The 15207-nt window shown below is 43.9% G+C and overlaps 1 protein-coding gene across 2 annotated transcripts; it reads left to right on the forward strand.

Annotated features, from left to right (window-relative positions):
* The first annotated feature begins 3226 nt into the window (after window positions 1-3226).
* usp38 (ubiquitin specific peptidase 38) lies at window positions 3227-13708 on the forward strand. 2 transcript variants are annotated; one of them, XM_042058395.1, is made up of 12 exons: window positions 3227-3711; window positions 5332-5585; window positions 5815-6310; window positions 6430-6565; window positions 6968-7097; window positions 7385-7486; window positions 8944-9102; window positions 9312-9505; window positions 9623-9716; window positions 9905-10011; window positions 10218-11721; window positions 13136-13708. In XM_042058395.1, the coding sequence occupies exons 2-12, from the start codon at window positions 5397-5399 to the stop codon at window positions 13310-13312; spliced, it is 3288 nt and encodes a 1095-aa protein (XP_041914329.1). In that variant the 5' UTR covers window positions 3227-3711; window positions 5332-5396; the 3' UTR covers window positions 13313-13708. The 2 variants fall into 2 exon arrangements, with proteins under 2 accessions (XP_041914329.1, XP_041914326.1); XM_042058392.1 differs by lacking the exon at window positions 3227-3711 and adding an exon at window positions 4123-4365.
* Window positions 13709-15207: the final 1499 nt, after the last annotated feature.

Here is a 15207-nt window from a genome sequence, read left to right on the forward strand (position 1 = left end):
AAGCCAGCTAGCTAGACACTTTCTTTTATAGTTCTTTTATAGCTGCCCTCGCACACTTTTTCATTTCACTGGATATTTTATTAAACTGTTTGTCAGCATAATATATGTATGTGAACAGAAAGTAAGAAATTCTTACCTTTTTTTTCCCCTTTTTATTTCCAGGAACCGAACTGAAGATGCTGGGATCCACCATTTTAAAGAGGACTGGAGGCAAAAGGACATCTTGACAACCCTAACTCAGCTGCAACAGCAGAACCAGCCCCTTTGCGGCTTAAGGACAACTTCAGCTTGATAGAAAACTGGGGGGCAGTTACCTTTTGGGTCTAGTGTTTCCCTGTCCCTTATATGCCTTGTGAATCACTGTTTTAAATGGGAGATGCCGACCACAGTCTTTGTTTGTCGTTTCCGATAGTATTTTGAAATAGCCTCTTATATAGTTCTGTTAATTGGGCAAAATGTCCTGCGTGAGAGTGTGATTAGTAAATGATATACCCATGGCTGTATTTCATTTGTGCTGCACCTCAAGCCTTGTCCATACAGCCACCAGCTTGTTCAACGCATTTCTTGTCAGGCCATTATTCCTAGTCTACCTGTTCAAGTGGAAGCATTTGATGGGTTAACTTACTTTCTATGTAGTGCTATTCTGTGTGCTACTTTGTGTGTTTTGATGGAGGTCTGTGGGAAATTGTGTTTATAAGGCTTAGCTTGACCTAGGACCTTGGACCCTGACAAGTTTTAGGGTATGCAAGTGAGTTTATGCTGTGTAGTCATCTTTTTTGGTGGTCTTGGTCCTTTGTAAAATAGAAACTTTTTTTATTTTGCCCTCTGTGTGGGGTTGTTGAGTGGCCAGTAGCTGTCCTCTGAAATGGAAAACAAAAACAAAACAAATTAAAAAAACCTCACAACAGCAATGGTGTTTTGCAGAACTTGCATAGAATTTGTGACATGATTGACATAAAGGTTTTTAGCATGTAGCCAACATTAGTCGGAGTACTAAAATTCAAGATCAATGACTGTTTTGAGGTGATTGAAACAAAGTGCAATCAAGATTCCTGTTAGGGAAAAATAATCTTCATAGCCATTCTTCATGACATTGCAGTATGTTGTCATTTGTGCTCTCATCAGAGTATTATCACTGCAATTTTTCATACAGACACAATATTTTTTACTGTAATTAACTTCTCTGTGTTTGATTACAAAATTAGTATTGTGGAGTTTTTGGGAGAAAAGACTGTTATTGTGGCCAGTAATTGGATAACAAGAGGGAGATCAAAATTGCACTAGACAGCTTTAACATTAGGATTGGATTCTGATTAGCAGTCACTGTTTTAGCTACTCTCCACCTCAGCCACTCCAAGGCCTTCATGCTCTGTACTGGGTGACCAATGCCTACCCGGCAATGTGGTTTGTTAGTACATCACTTCAATCTGTGAAACGCATGAATTTGACTTCAAATGTTGTTTTAATAGAAAGAATTGTCGTTGTGATTTATTTATGTGGTCCCTGTATATGCATTTAAAATAAATGCTTCATCGATTCTGTATCTGAATATATGTCATTGCTATTTTTTCAACTGGGTCAGAGTTTGTGGAACTGGGAATTGTTATGTAGTTCTGGATTAATCTTAGTTGAGCACAAATAGTTTCTGTGGGAATTGAGTCATCCCTAGGTAGTGAATAAACAATACAAACCAGTGGTTAATTTTTCCGGCTCGAAGATAGTTTGACTTGATAGCATGTTGGCCTATGGGTTTTGCTTTGCTGTCTGAAGGTGAGCCCTTTATTGTCACTATAAAATAGAAATACAAATTCTACACTAGAAATTGTCATACATATCCAGCATAGCATTCAAACCTAATATTTGTGCTGGACATGAAAACAGCCTTTAATACTGGTGTAATTCTGAAGTTTGACGTATCACGGTAAGTAAATGACCACAACACTCCGTTGCCACAACATTACTTGCGTTACCAAGTGGCAAAGTTAGCAAAATTACCAAGGCACTACGTTGCGGCAATGTAATTTGTTTACTTAATGGCAACTTCCTGTAGGCAACGTTGTGCCAACGTCACTCACAGTACCAAGAGGCAACGTTATCAAAATTACCAAGCCACTACGTTGCGGCAACGTAATTTGTTTACTTAATGGCAACTTCCTGCAGGCAATTTGGTCATGGCGTTGTTGCCAGAAAGTAATGTCGCCATGACCAAATTGCAATTTATAGGCAACGTTGCCATTTGGTCGTGTGTTAGCTGCATATGCTCCAAATGTAAAGCACTTTGAGCTGCATTCTGTGTATGAAAGGTGCTATACAAATAAAGCTTATTATCATTATTATTATTATTATTATTTTTATTATTATTATTATAAGAGATGCCATGTCTGTTCTGTGTTGGTATTTGCAAGTATGGATGTAATGCACATTCAGACAAAGTACTGTATTGCCTATTTGGTGAAGAAAACAGTACAAAAGGTGTTTACTGTAGGTCTATTTCGATGAAAAATGACACGTAGTTCAATGAAATTTGTCTATTTTTATTTGTCTGTGCAGGTACATTTTTTTCACACATGTACAAAATATTTTATTTTATTTATTTTATTTCTACCGGTACGAAATGTCTTTGCACATACAGAACTCCTTTTGCACAGCTGCAAAACTTTATTACACACGTGAACAGCTTTACACAAGCTCAATATTAAAGACCCTATTTTGACTCCATAAAGATGTGTCATTTTGGCCAGACTGCTTTTGTTCAGACATGGGTGTTAACTAAACGTGAGGTCAGAGTTGACACAAGCATCAAAGCGATCAAGGAAAAACTGTAAAGCGATCAAGAAAAACTGTAATGTAAAAAAAACATTATTTAAGAAAAACAGAGCTGTTTTTCTGAATTATTAATGTATTAGGCTATCTATTTTTTTAAAGCCCTGTTTTCTGCATGTTATTCAGAGGAAAATGTTTTAGATTGAGAGCTAAATGTCAGTGTTTAGCTATAGCCTCTTGAAATGGGTTGGACTTTTCAAATGAGATTTTCCAAATGAATGTATTCATCTTTTAGATATCAAAGTGTAGGCCTATTCGAATTAATGACCAACGAAAAAGTAATAGCCTACCGTGACACGGGTAAAAAAAACAACAACCCCGGAAGTAACAATGACGTCACTATTTAAACGCACTAAGAGAAACTCTAAAGAGACTAAACCTTTTTTTAACACGACGAATACTGTACAAATTATTTTGTTTATAGGCGTACTTTTACATCGGGATAACAATGTCTGAAACAAAAAATAATTAAAGTACATTTTTAAACCACCATTGTTAAGATGTATATGCATTTCGGGTGGTTTAAAGAGCTGCCATGTCCTCTAGTCATTCGGGTATTCTGAAGATCTGCTAACTAAGCTACAGTCGGAGAACGTGGTTTCTATAACTCAGCTTAGGGGAAAGTCCCCGGACTAACGGCAGAAAGTGCCCTGCGTCACTGCAAGACATGACTTAATTGTGTATATCAAGCTAAGACACTTCGAGAAGTTGAGCTTGACACTTCTGAGTTGTGGTTGTCAGTACTATAGTAATGCAGGTGTCACTCTGACACTAACTAAATGGGGCTCATTCTCAGAATGCACTTTTGCTATTAACCTGTTGAGGAGTAGGTCACAAATATGTGATTAGAATGTTCGCGAACCGAGAGTTCCACCAGATCCACATCAGGTAGTCATATATACTTATCATATATACTTATATATATATACTTATCATAAATGTAGTTGCTTTAAATTTGGTTAATTTCGGTATTCATACTCTTTGTAGGATTTAGTTTAACCTGCTATTGGTTCCACATTATGATTTAAACGCCTTGTCCGGCGTCCGGCGCAGCATTGCCAGACGCTCATTTGTCCTAATTTTTGGAGTTGCAATGTTTGCTCGGACGCATCATAGCGTTTGTCCCCAAACCACGAATACCCCTCAGACCTCCCCAGCTCATAAAACACAGAGGACAGTCAATAAATTCTTGGTAAAATCCACATCAGGTAGTCTAATCATATATACTTATCATAAATCTAGTTGCTTTAAATTTGGTTAATTTCGGTATTCATACTCTTTGTAGGATTTAGTTTAACCTGCTATTGTTGAACCCAGAATGCGACGTTTCATAACGGCATTAAAGAAAGGTCCTAATCTGAGGTCCTGAGTGACAAGCAATGGACCCCGTAAGTGACGTCAGGTTCTACTGAGCCCATGGTTAAATTCAGACGATTGTACTGACAGAAATTAAAACAGCAAGTTAAATATCAATCCATCGTTCAAGACGGTACAATGGTCGTTTAACACAACATTTAAACGTCTTGAAAATTGCAGATGTTGGTAAGTATGAGTCGTGAATTGGCACAAGTGAGGGGAAGCTTTTTTTTTTTTTTTGCTAAGTCAGTGGCATCCATGGCCTGCTTTGTTTCGCCTCTGAGCTGTGATAGAACTTACTTACCAGACGAGGCAATCTTAATTTAAAGAATTTGAGTTTTGATTTGATTGGTTTTGACATTGTCAACGCGTTTAGAAAGCAAAAGATTTTGTTTGTTTTCAACTTGGTAGTTGTGTTCAGTTCAGCGAAAAATCAACGTTATCGATACAGTACTCAAATCTCTTCGATGTAATTTAGCAGGATAGCATAGCTAGCTAGCTAGCTAGCTAGCATGCTAACGTATAACCAGAGAGGGTTAGTAATCAATGGTCTTTGGTATAACAAACACTGAAAATGTCACCGGGAAATACCGCGTGGTTGATTTAATGACAATACATGGTAATTAATATTTTTGACGTGAAATTAGAGCTGAGTGTGGGGAAACAGCTGCCCTTTCCTTAAAAAAAGAGTTATTGTTGGGCTACCAGAAAAGCTACTTGGCTAACGTTATTGAACAGATTCAGAAACCGACATTGAATACACCATGGCCATGTAACTTACTCTTTTTTCGGCATCGGATATAATTGCTTCGCCAGTGCGACTGTAGTTGTGCCTTGCTTAGTGAAGCACATATGCGATATGTCCATATCAAGGGGAATGTCTGGATTCACGTTACTCAGTGTTGTATGAGGGACTGATGCACGTCACAAATGTTGTTTACTGTTGTCAAATGCAAACCACTTTATCAGTTTTCAAGTAATGAGCTCATTATTGTTCAGTGCATTGCCAAGTCATATTTAAATTTGTCTTCTGTCACACACACACACATTTTTGGATGGTTTGTGGCTCTTAAGGAATCTTATTTATCTTGACTGTGTATGTTGGCAGACTATGTTGACTACGCTTCACCTTTTCTGCCCCATCATATCTAGGTGAGGTTTCTCTCATGTGCCTCCACACTGGCGCTGTTCTCTAGAGGCTTGTCATCACCATCACCATGGACAAGATCCTGGAGGCACTCGTGACCTCCTCACACCCGCTGCCAGTCAAGCGGGCCATAGTGCGCAAGGTGGTGGAAGCGGCAGAGAAAGAGGTGACAGAGGAGCAGTGTCATGCACTCTATGCCCTCACAACACGCCTCATCCTGCTTGGCGAGGATGCTTTCCAGAGACAGACAGGGCAACAGGTATGCACTCACCCTCTCTTAAAGCAAAATACTATTCCTCTTGCCACCTATGTGTGACATGTTTCAAGTTTTCAGTCATGGTAAAGTGCTTTATGATTGTGAAAAAGGAAGGCTATCGTGGTTAGCCTATGTGTCATTTGGGATCACTTCTCTGCCAGTGAAGCATTAGCTCATGTGATGATATGTGAGGGTTGAGATGAGATGTTTGTTTTTTCTGTGTGGCTGACAGGTTCAGGAAGCATATGCACGCTACCACCGCGATGAATTTGCCCGCTTTGTCAGCAAGGACTTTGTTCTGGGCCTGCTGCAGCAAGGCTATGGGCCCCTGGACCGGCACCACCCGGCGCTCATCGACTTCCTCCACGGCTGCCTTCGCCTGCTCATCAGCTGCCCGGCTGTGCTGGAGGTGGCGGCAGCGCTCCAGACGGAGGTCCTGCGCCTGGTCTGCGAGCGACCCAAGCCCGTGCTATGCGCCCGCCTAGCGGCGCTGCTCGCTGACTTCCCACAGTGCGTTCCCCGTGACAAGGGCCAGGGGGCGCTGTTCTGCCAGCAGCTGGTGCGCACCATGAGCCACTTCCAGTGCACCACCAGCCAGGAGAAGGACCTGAGGGAGTTTGTGGCGCAGGTGAACCGCGTCAGCGAGCTGCTGCAGGGCATCTGGAAGGCCGAGCCTGCGGCCCTGCTGCCCTCTCTGCAGGAGGTGTTTGCCATCATCTCCTCCACAGGTTAGAGGATCCCCCCCTCTCCCCCCCACACACACACACACATCTATACACACTCTACAGGCCACTACAACTGTAAGTCATCCTTCCCAATTGTGTCTGTTATCCCCGTTACGCTGCAGACCCTGCATTTGAGCCGTCCATCTCTCTGGCCAGCCTGGTGCAGCACATCCCCCTGCAGATGATCGCCGTGCTCATCAAGAGCCTCACCACTGACCACAACGTCAAAGACGCCAGCATGACCAAGGCCCTCTGCAGGTGTGTGTGTGTGGGTGTGTGTGGGTGTGTTTTTGTTGTGACTTGTTGCCAAAATGAGCAAATGCTTGTTTTTGCATTCTTTTTCTCTCCCTCTTCATCAACAGTGTTAACACTGTTTCAGATTCTGTGTTAAGGCCTATGGTCATTTGTCAGGTGTTTTGCTCGAACCAGAGGTTGTTTGTTTCCACAGTGGCACTGTGACTGTGCGCATGGCTTTTCTTTGTGAGGGTTTTTTGCTCAACAGACAGGGCAGAATGTCCAGGTCACTGGGTTCGTAGGTCAGTTGTCGCTTTGGCTGTGTTAGTGTGGTGACTGCTTTGGCCTGTAAGTGCACTGTTTATTGTGATAGTAATGGTCTTCACCACATATGACCACCATATATTCATTCTTTCTGTCCCGTAGGATGATTGACTGGTTGTCCTGGCCCCTCGCTAACCATGTTGATACCTGGGTCATCGCTCTACTGAAGGGACTGGCCTCAGTGCAGAAGTTCACTATCCTCATAGATGTCACCTTGCTCAAAATTGAACTGGTGTGTGTGCGCTTGAGAGAGTCTGTACTTATTGCTCCTCATTTTTTTTTTCAATTTCAGGATGTTTGCTTAAGACATGATGGTTGTACTGATAAATTAATGTTTTTAAAGTGAATATGTCCAGGTGAAGGTTCTGCCTATAATAAGTGCTCAGATTTCCATTTATGTCGATGATGTTGTTTTTGTTTTTTGTTTTCTCCTCTTACTAATAGGCAATGTTTGTTTAATGTGTATGTATTTATTCTGTGTGTGTGTGTGTGTGTGTGTGTGTGTGTGTGTGTGTGTAGGTCTTCAATCGTCTGTGGTACCCCATCGTGCGGCAGGGGGCTCTGGTGGTTCTGTCCCACATGCTCCTGAGTTTCCAACACTCCCCAGAGGCTTTCCACCTGGTGAGCAATCAGTGTTTCTCCTCTAGATTTTTTTTAGCAGTGGGGGCAGGTCAGTCTGTCTCTATTTACACACAACACAATGGCTCTTTCACAAATTACACTGCATTAAACATTTTTAAAAAAAAACTTAGGCTTAGACTACTCAGGACCTACAGCTTAATTTGGACCTATAGCCTAATAATAATAACACAGGGGGTCCGGGGGGTGTCTGCCCTGGGATTTTTTTTTTTCAATCACACCATTTTAACGTTATTTGAGAGGCCCCGTATTCAGGACTAGGCTCCTAAAGACAGGCCCATCTTCTGTCTTACTCATGTCACGTTATCCCATGTATTAACCACATGTTGCTGCTTGACTAAATTAAAAAACATACTAAACATGGACATCATCATAGTTCACGTTGACAATGAGAAAACACTAAAACACAAAAGTTGCTATAATCCCGTTTTACCTTTGTTACTAGCCTACTAGTCGATACCTTTTACCTGCACTGAATCCCGATTGAGTGTGCATCTAATGTAACACTCAGCAGAGAGACCTCTGTAGTTTTTGCAATGTTGACAGATATAAGCCTATGGTATAGTAAATACAGTAGATGCTCTTGACAGCGTATGCCACTAACGTCTATAAAAACATTATATTTATGGAATAAAACTAGACAGGTACCTCTGATTGACTGAGGATGTGAGCACCACAGTGAGGGCCCAGTGAGGGCACTGATAGCCTACCATGCACCCGGACAATATTGTGCACCAGCCCTAATTCTGAAGCAGTGGCCACCGCTACAAAATGAAGAGGAAACACTGCGGAATATGTGGAGTGAAACTGGACGGTCTATAAGAACTTATGACTAGTTCTACTTATTGTTAAATTGCAATAGTCAGCGGGAGAAGATGCATCAGCACGATCATTTAAAAGGCAACCGTAACTACAGTGTGCATCTTCCTTAATTCGGATACCATGGCGGCATTCGTTTTGCCATGGCGGGCCACCGTCCCAAAATCAACGTAAGGAAAGGAATCAACGTAAGGAAAGGAAACACTGATCTCTTTTTCTATCTCTGTGTGCACAGACTGGTTATATATCACATACACTGTTTCTAAAGCTCAAGTATCACCCACCATTAACCTGGGAGCTTTAGAAACAGTGTGCGGATATCTTTTCTTTTGTTTTACTCAGTATTTCTAGTATCCAGCACCTGTAGAATCGGTATAGATGTGCGAACACCTCTACACTTCAGTTATATATCACATACACTCGTGACACAAAAGTGCAGTGCAATACTTCACCTGCACGTAGTTAAACTGCCTTAGTGCAGATAGCAAATCTCTAAAATCCTGTGGGCCAATTGTCTTTAGATTTGAGACTGTTAGTTGTTGTCTACTGTTGAATATAGAAAATTGATGAATGAACATCCAGCATTTAGTTGATGTGTGTGTTCTTGGACCGTGTCCTAGGTGGTGCCCCATGTTGTCCAGCTGGTTCAGAGCCTGCGCGGTGATGGCCTGCCAACTAGTAAGGCCTTCCTTCTACAGTTTACGGAGCTCATCCACTGCATGATGTACCAGTATTCTGGCTTTCCAGATCTCTACGACAGCATCCTGGAAGCCATTAAAGTAAGGAAACTAAAGATCATGAAATAAATCTACTGTACTTTGAAGCATGTTAAAAAATGATGTGTTGACCAAAAAAGTGCACATTCACTTAGAAAGCCAGCAATTTAAAGCCAGATTTTGCCAGTGCGTTGAAATGGCCAGATCCATGGAACACATCTTATTGATAAAAAAAAAAAAATACAATGGAGACTGTTGCTTGTTCTGTTTAGGACCTACCTAAGCCAAGTGAGGAGAAGATCAAGCTGATCCTGAACCAAAGTGCCTGGACATCCCAGTCCAACTTGTTTGCCCCGGGCCTAATGCAGCTAGCTGGGAAGTCTGAGACAGGGAAGACGGGCCTGGTGAACCTGGGCAACACCTGCTACATGAACAGCGTCATCCAGACCCTCTTCATGGCCACCGAGTGAGTACCGTTGGGTCAAAGCAGGATCAGGATCAATGGCCACTCTCCTGCCATAGAAGGCCATTGCTCATGAAGACTTTCTGGCACTGCACTCATAATCTCCCTCTCTCTCTCCAGTTTCAGGCGGCATGTGTTATCACTGCAGCTGAACGGCAGCAATACTTTGATGAAGAAACTGCAGCTCCTGTTTGCGTTTCTGGCTCACACACAGGTGACACACAGTATTGCTCAAAACATTATCAATACATATCTATTTTTTTCCCTGACAAATAAAAGTCAGAGCTTTTACACCTAAAACCTTTCACTATAGAGTTCCAGAGTGATATTTGGAGCCATTCTCTGTATAAACTGCTGAAAGAAACAGCAGGTATTTCACCTTTTCTCTTTCCTCTCCCACAGAGAGCGGCATACGCACCCAGGAATTTCTTTGAGGCCTCCCGCCCTCCCTGGTTTACTGTAGGCTCTCAGCAGGACTGCTCTGAGTACTTGCGCTTCCTTTTAGACCGGTAACCACAAACACGCCGCCATGAGAGCCTCCAACACACCAGACAATAAGAGCTTGTAAACGGAAAGCAACATTAGCTGTCAGATTGTCAGTAAATGGCAGACTTGTGAAGCAGGCCACTTGAAGATCAGCAGTAGTAATAGCCCAAATGCAATGTATGTTCATTTTATCGATGGTGGTTGTATCTGGTTGTGTCTTTGTATGCAGGTTACATGAGGAAGAGAAAGCACTTCGAGCCCTGGCAGAGGCTAAGCCAAAGCACAGTGAGGTCTCTCCATCTGATCAGTCCCTTAACGCTGGTGCTGACCAGTCCCTTAGCTCCACCCAAGACGCTGGTGCTGACCAGTCCATTAGCTCCACTCAAGACGCTGGTGCTGAGCAGTCCATTAGCTCCACTCAAGACGCTGGTGCTGCGCAAACCCCCCACGCTGCCCCTGATGGCGGTCCGGTGACCGACGGGCCGACCCTGGTGGAGCGCATGTTTGGCGGACGCTTGTCCACGGGCATTCGCTGCCTTCGCTGCCACAGTGTGTCCGAGAAGGAGGAGCCATTTACTGACCTCTCGCTGGCCTTCTGCCCGCCCCAGGATCAGCCCCAGCACAGCCCGCAATGCGGCGGCGTCAATGGCGGCGGCGAGACCGTGCCACTGGAGATAGGCCCCGTCACGCGGGACGGGGTCGGACCTGGCGCCGGCCGTCACAGCCCCCCACCTCCGGTGCGGACCGGGCCACCGCTTGCGCTGCCCGACCTGGTGGACTATCTGCTGGCGCCGGAGATCCTGGAGGAGGAGAACTGCTACTTCTGCGAGCGGTGTGGCTCGCTCCAGCGTGCCGAGCGGGGCGTGCGTGTGGTGGCGGCGCCCGAGTACCTCATCCTCACGCTGCTGCGCTTCTCGTACGATGCCGCGCGCCAGCTACGCCGCAAGATTGTGGACGACGTGCGCGTTCCGCTGTGCATGCGCCTGCCTGTCCACCTGGAGCACGCACAGCCTACTCCTCGGCACCAACAGGAGACGGCGCCGGCAGCGGCACCCTCGCGCTGCGTGCTGACCGCCACGCGCTCGCCTGACAGCGGAGAGAACCAGGCCAAGAAGCTCAAGCCATCGCAGAGAGAGGAGGACGAGCGAGGGGGGGCGGGGGAGACCCGGGGGGTGAGGAAGACTCGCGGGAACGTCAACAGAGGAGCACCCGTGATGGACGCGCCAAGAGAAGACGAAGAGAGCAAAACCGAGGTGCAGACTTTTTCTTACGTTCTGACCTCCGTTGTGATGCACTCGGGGATTTCCTCTGAGAGCGGCCACTACTACACGTACGGCAGAAACATGAGCGCCGTCGATTACGAGGACAGCTCCCCCTGCACAGCCAATCACCTCACGCCTTCCAGCGGTGAACAGGAAGGACTCGGCTGCACCAGCCAATCCGAACTGGCCTCGGGCAGTGGCAAGGCGGAGGGGTCACACGACCCGTCGGCCAGGGACTGGATCCTGTTCAATGACAGCAGGGTGACCTTCACAACCTTCAATTCGGTGCAGAACGTTACCAGCCGCTTCCCGAAGGACACCGCCTACGTGCTCATCTACCGGAGACAGGGCTCCAGCGAGGTGCCCCAAGGCAGTGGGGTCCCCACCAACGGCCTGAGGCCTGGCGTTGAACCCCCACTCCAGAAGGAGTTGATGGACGCCATCACCAAAGACAACAAACTCTACCTGCAGGTGAGCGGTCGCTACTCAGGACCCGGCCCGAGCCGCTGAAATGTCCTGACTTAACACCCAACATGCTCCTCTACATGAGTGCAATTGGACAAATATTTGTCCAGTTGTGTGGGTGTCAGTTGTCAGTGACTAGGAAATTGGGAAATTGATTGAATTTGTGCTGTTTTACAAGTCATTTAGCAGCTCCCCGTTTTTTTTTTTTTTTTTTTTTTTTTTTTTTTTTTTTTTTTTTTTTTTTTTTCAAAGCCGGTTATCCTTGACCAAGTTAGATATTATATGGGCCAAACTTCATGATGATAATAAGACTGCCTTGCAAGATTGGATCATGTCAGTGTAGTGCATCTACCCCAAGATGATGCTAGGGGCCAGTGTTTCTGCGTTCAGGCAGTTGGAAAGTGCAGTGTGGATGGATTTGTGTGTGTATCCTATTGGTGGCATCTTATCAAAAACAAGATGCTGAGTTTGTAAAATTGTGCTCTTTGGTTACCATAGAAGAATGCTTAGAATATCCTTTTAAGAGTTGGAGCTCTGTTCATCATTCATTGACACCAGTTGACAGTCATGTTTTGGCTACTGTTTAAACCATTTCTTATGCAGTCGTAACTCTGACACTGTTCATATTGAGCCTTAAGTTCTCACCACCTCATCCATACTATATAGATCTCAGTGGTAGGGATGTAACGATTACCGGTATAATGGTAAACCGCGATAAAAATGTTGACGATAATAATTACCGTTTTCATTTCAAATATCATGATTATCACTCTTGATTACCGCGGTGTGGAAACCGTGTGTTTATCCTTCCCAGCTTCATCCAAGCCTGCTTTTGACATACAGTAGGCCTGGTACAATGGAACAAAACTGGTACCCTACTGATTCTGTTGTCTAATTGATGGTTTTAACCACGATTCGGATTAGGCTACACCTGATTTTAAAAGGTGGAACTTTTTCACCGCAAAACGTGCACTGTATCATGTAGCCACACTGCGTCTTTTTATGTTCGCGTCCACATTAAATCCATTCCACTCACATTATGAGGAGAATATAGTAGCCTAAAGTTTTATTTTGAACACTTACTTTGGTCTCACTCATTGCATCCAAATAACAGAAATAGCTCCAAGTTATGGTAGGGTAAGTTAAGCTATAAGCACAGCCAATTAAACATGAAGAAAAGAGTGAACGGGACACTTTTTGAAACTATTTCAGCTTGTGTAGGCCTATCAGTGCTTTCTGAACATATTGAACACACTTTTAGAAATACCGTGATACCGAAAACCATGATAATTTTGGTCACTATAACCGTGAGGTTAAATTTTCATACCGTTACATCCCTACTCAGTGGTCAAGACAAAATATCAATGTGCCGACTCCCTTTGCAACTGGCCTCAGTAGCTTGTCTTCTGGTTGTCCGCAGGAGCAGGAGCTGACCGCACGCACACGAGCCTTGCAGGCCGCCTCGGCCTCCTGCTCATTCAAGCCCAACGGCTCAGACGACAACGAACCCCCCGGGAGCTGCGGCCCGTCAGGTGGAGGAGGAGGCGGCGGAGGAGGAGGAGGAGGCTTCAACACTGTCAGCAGGCTGGTGTTCTGAGAACCATGAGTGGATGTTCACACACACCAGATGAACTGGGACACACTGGACTCAAAAGCTTTCCCACCCATCACACTGGACCCAGTGTTTTTGTTTTGCTTTCTTGCGAACAGTAAGTTAAATGACCCCTGACCTCAAATTTTGGAGCCATGATGGACTCCTCAGCCACTCTCCCCCCTCACCCTCTAAACCTGCGATTTCTTTGGAGTGCATGCATTTTTCTTCCTTTCTTTCTTTGCTTTTTTTTAGGAGAAGTTCAGACTACTTAAATGCAAAGTTACAACTTTATTTCCCTGATGCACACACACATCATAGGGAATTACATTTTGCAATGCAATAAATCAGTGCATTATAATACAATGCAACTCAGATCTCCTCTGAAACATCATGAAACTTTGTTCATCCTCAGAAATAAATAAGACGTTTTAAGATGGTTTAAATGATTGTTCTTCATAAATGGCAAGCAAAATACATGCAAGTGTGTTTTTCAAGCCCCTTTTCTTTAAAGAGATGGGCGGGAGTTACATTTACACTATTTTTTTACTCTGCATATATAGTCGATAATTCAAGATGTGTTTTTGAATTGATGATTTGGTTGGAATTACAACACTAGTAAAGACAATTTACTGCATATGACAAACTACATGCCAACACTGTGACCGCAAACTGATAGAATTGGTGATTAGGCCTACGTTTGAGGTAAAACTTGGTGCAAATTTGATTTTTAAATGATCTGAGTCCCTTTAAATAAACATGAATTGCATGCTAAATGTTCCTCTAAAGATGAATTCAAATGGTTTGGGGTGGTTGGTTATGTATATCTACTTAGTACTCCTAATTATTTCTTTCAGGGAGTTTTTAATAATTAATTTAAATTTTTAATAATATCCAGTTTTTTCTGTGCCTTTTCATGCCATTATTCAAGTGAGCTAACTGGACAGGTATATGATGACTAAGATCAACTACAAGATTTTAATGGATTCATGAAAATAAACTGGCTTTTGCTGTACAGTGTTAATATTAATAAACTTTTTTTAATTGAAGTAAAGATCCATACAAGTATACTCCCAGTGCCCAGTTTCCACTTCTTCTCACACACACACACACACACACGTACACATGCACAAATGTGAGTTTCTGTGCCCTCACTATTGGTTGTTGGTGTGGGACACAGATCTAAGATCAAAAAGTGCTTGAAGGGAGAGCCAAGGCAAGATACTGTGCTGTGCTCTCAACATTACCCAGGCTTTTAGAAACCAGTCATGCATAGGTAGTCTTGACATCAAACACTGTTACTAATGTCAACAGGCCACAACATTATGGGGATAGTTTTTTAAATTAGCATTGACAGAGACCTCAACACTTGCGTTATGCGTTTATAAATTTGTAAAATCTGTGCCCCTATCTAAACATTGAGCCTTGTGCCAATTAACCCTTATAAGGTGTTCGGGTCTGTGGGACCCGTTTTCAGTTTTTAGCTTAATAAAAATGATACAAATAATTATTTTTTTAAACTAAGATTCATTGGCCTTGGCTCATTTTCTATGCGGAACAACTAACCCCCCCCCCCCCCCTGCATACCCCCCCTTCACATTTATATTACACACAGGATGTTCGGGTGAACTAGTTAAAGTGTGGAAATCAGGTCCTGTGTGTGTGTGTGCATCAGAGGGTTTTGATGGTGATGCAGAGCAAATAGTTTCAAAGAAATGAGGATAACATTTCTGAAAATTCAGAGCGACACTGAGTTTGAAGAGGAGGATAAGCATCAGCCAGCTCCGAAACGTAAAAGAGCCTCAGGACTAGCCCTTCAGCAGCCAGGACAAGCCTGCGAGCAGCCAGCCCCAGGACCATCCCGTGTGCAGGCAGGACCAGCCCGCAATCAGCCAGGATCA

This window comes from Alosa sapidissima, chromosome 1, assembly GCF_018492685.1.
Source record: "Alosa sapidissima isolate fAloSap1 chromosome 1, fAloSap1.pri, whole genome shotgun sequence".
NCBI classification, from domain to species: Eukaryota; Metazoa; Chordata; class Actinopteri; order Clupeiformes; family Clupeidae; genus Alosa; species Alosa sapidissima.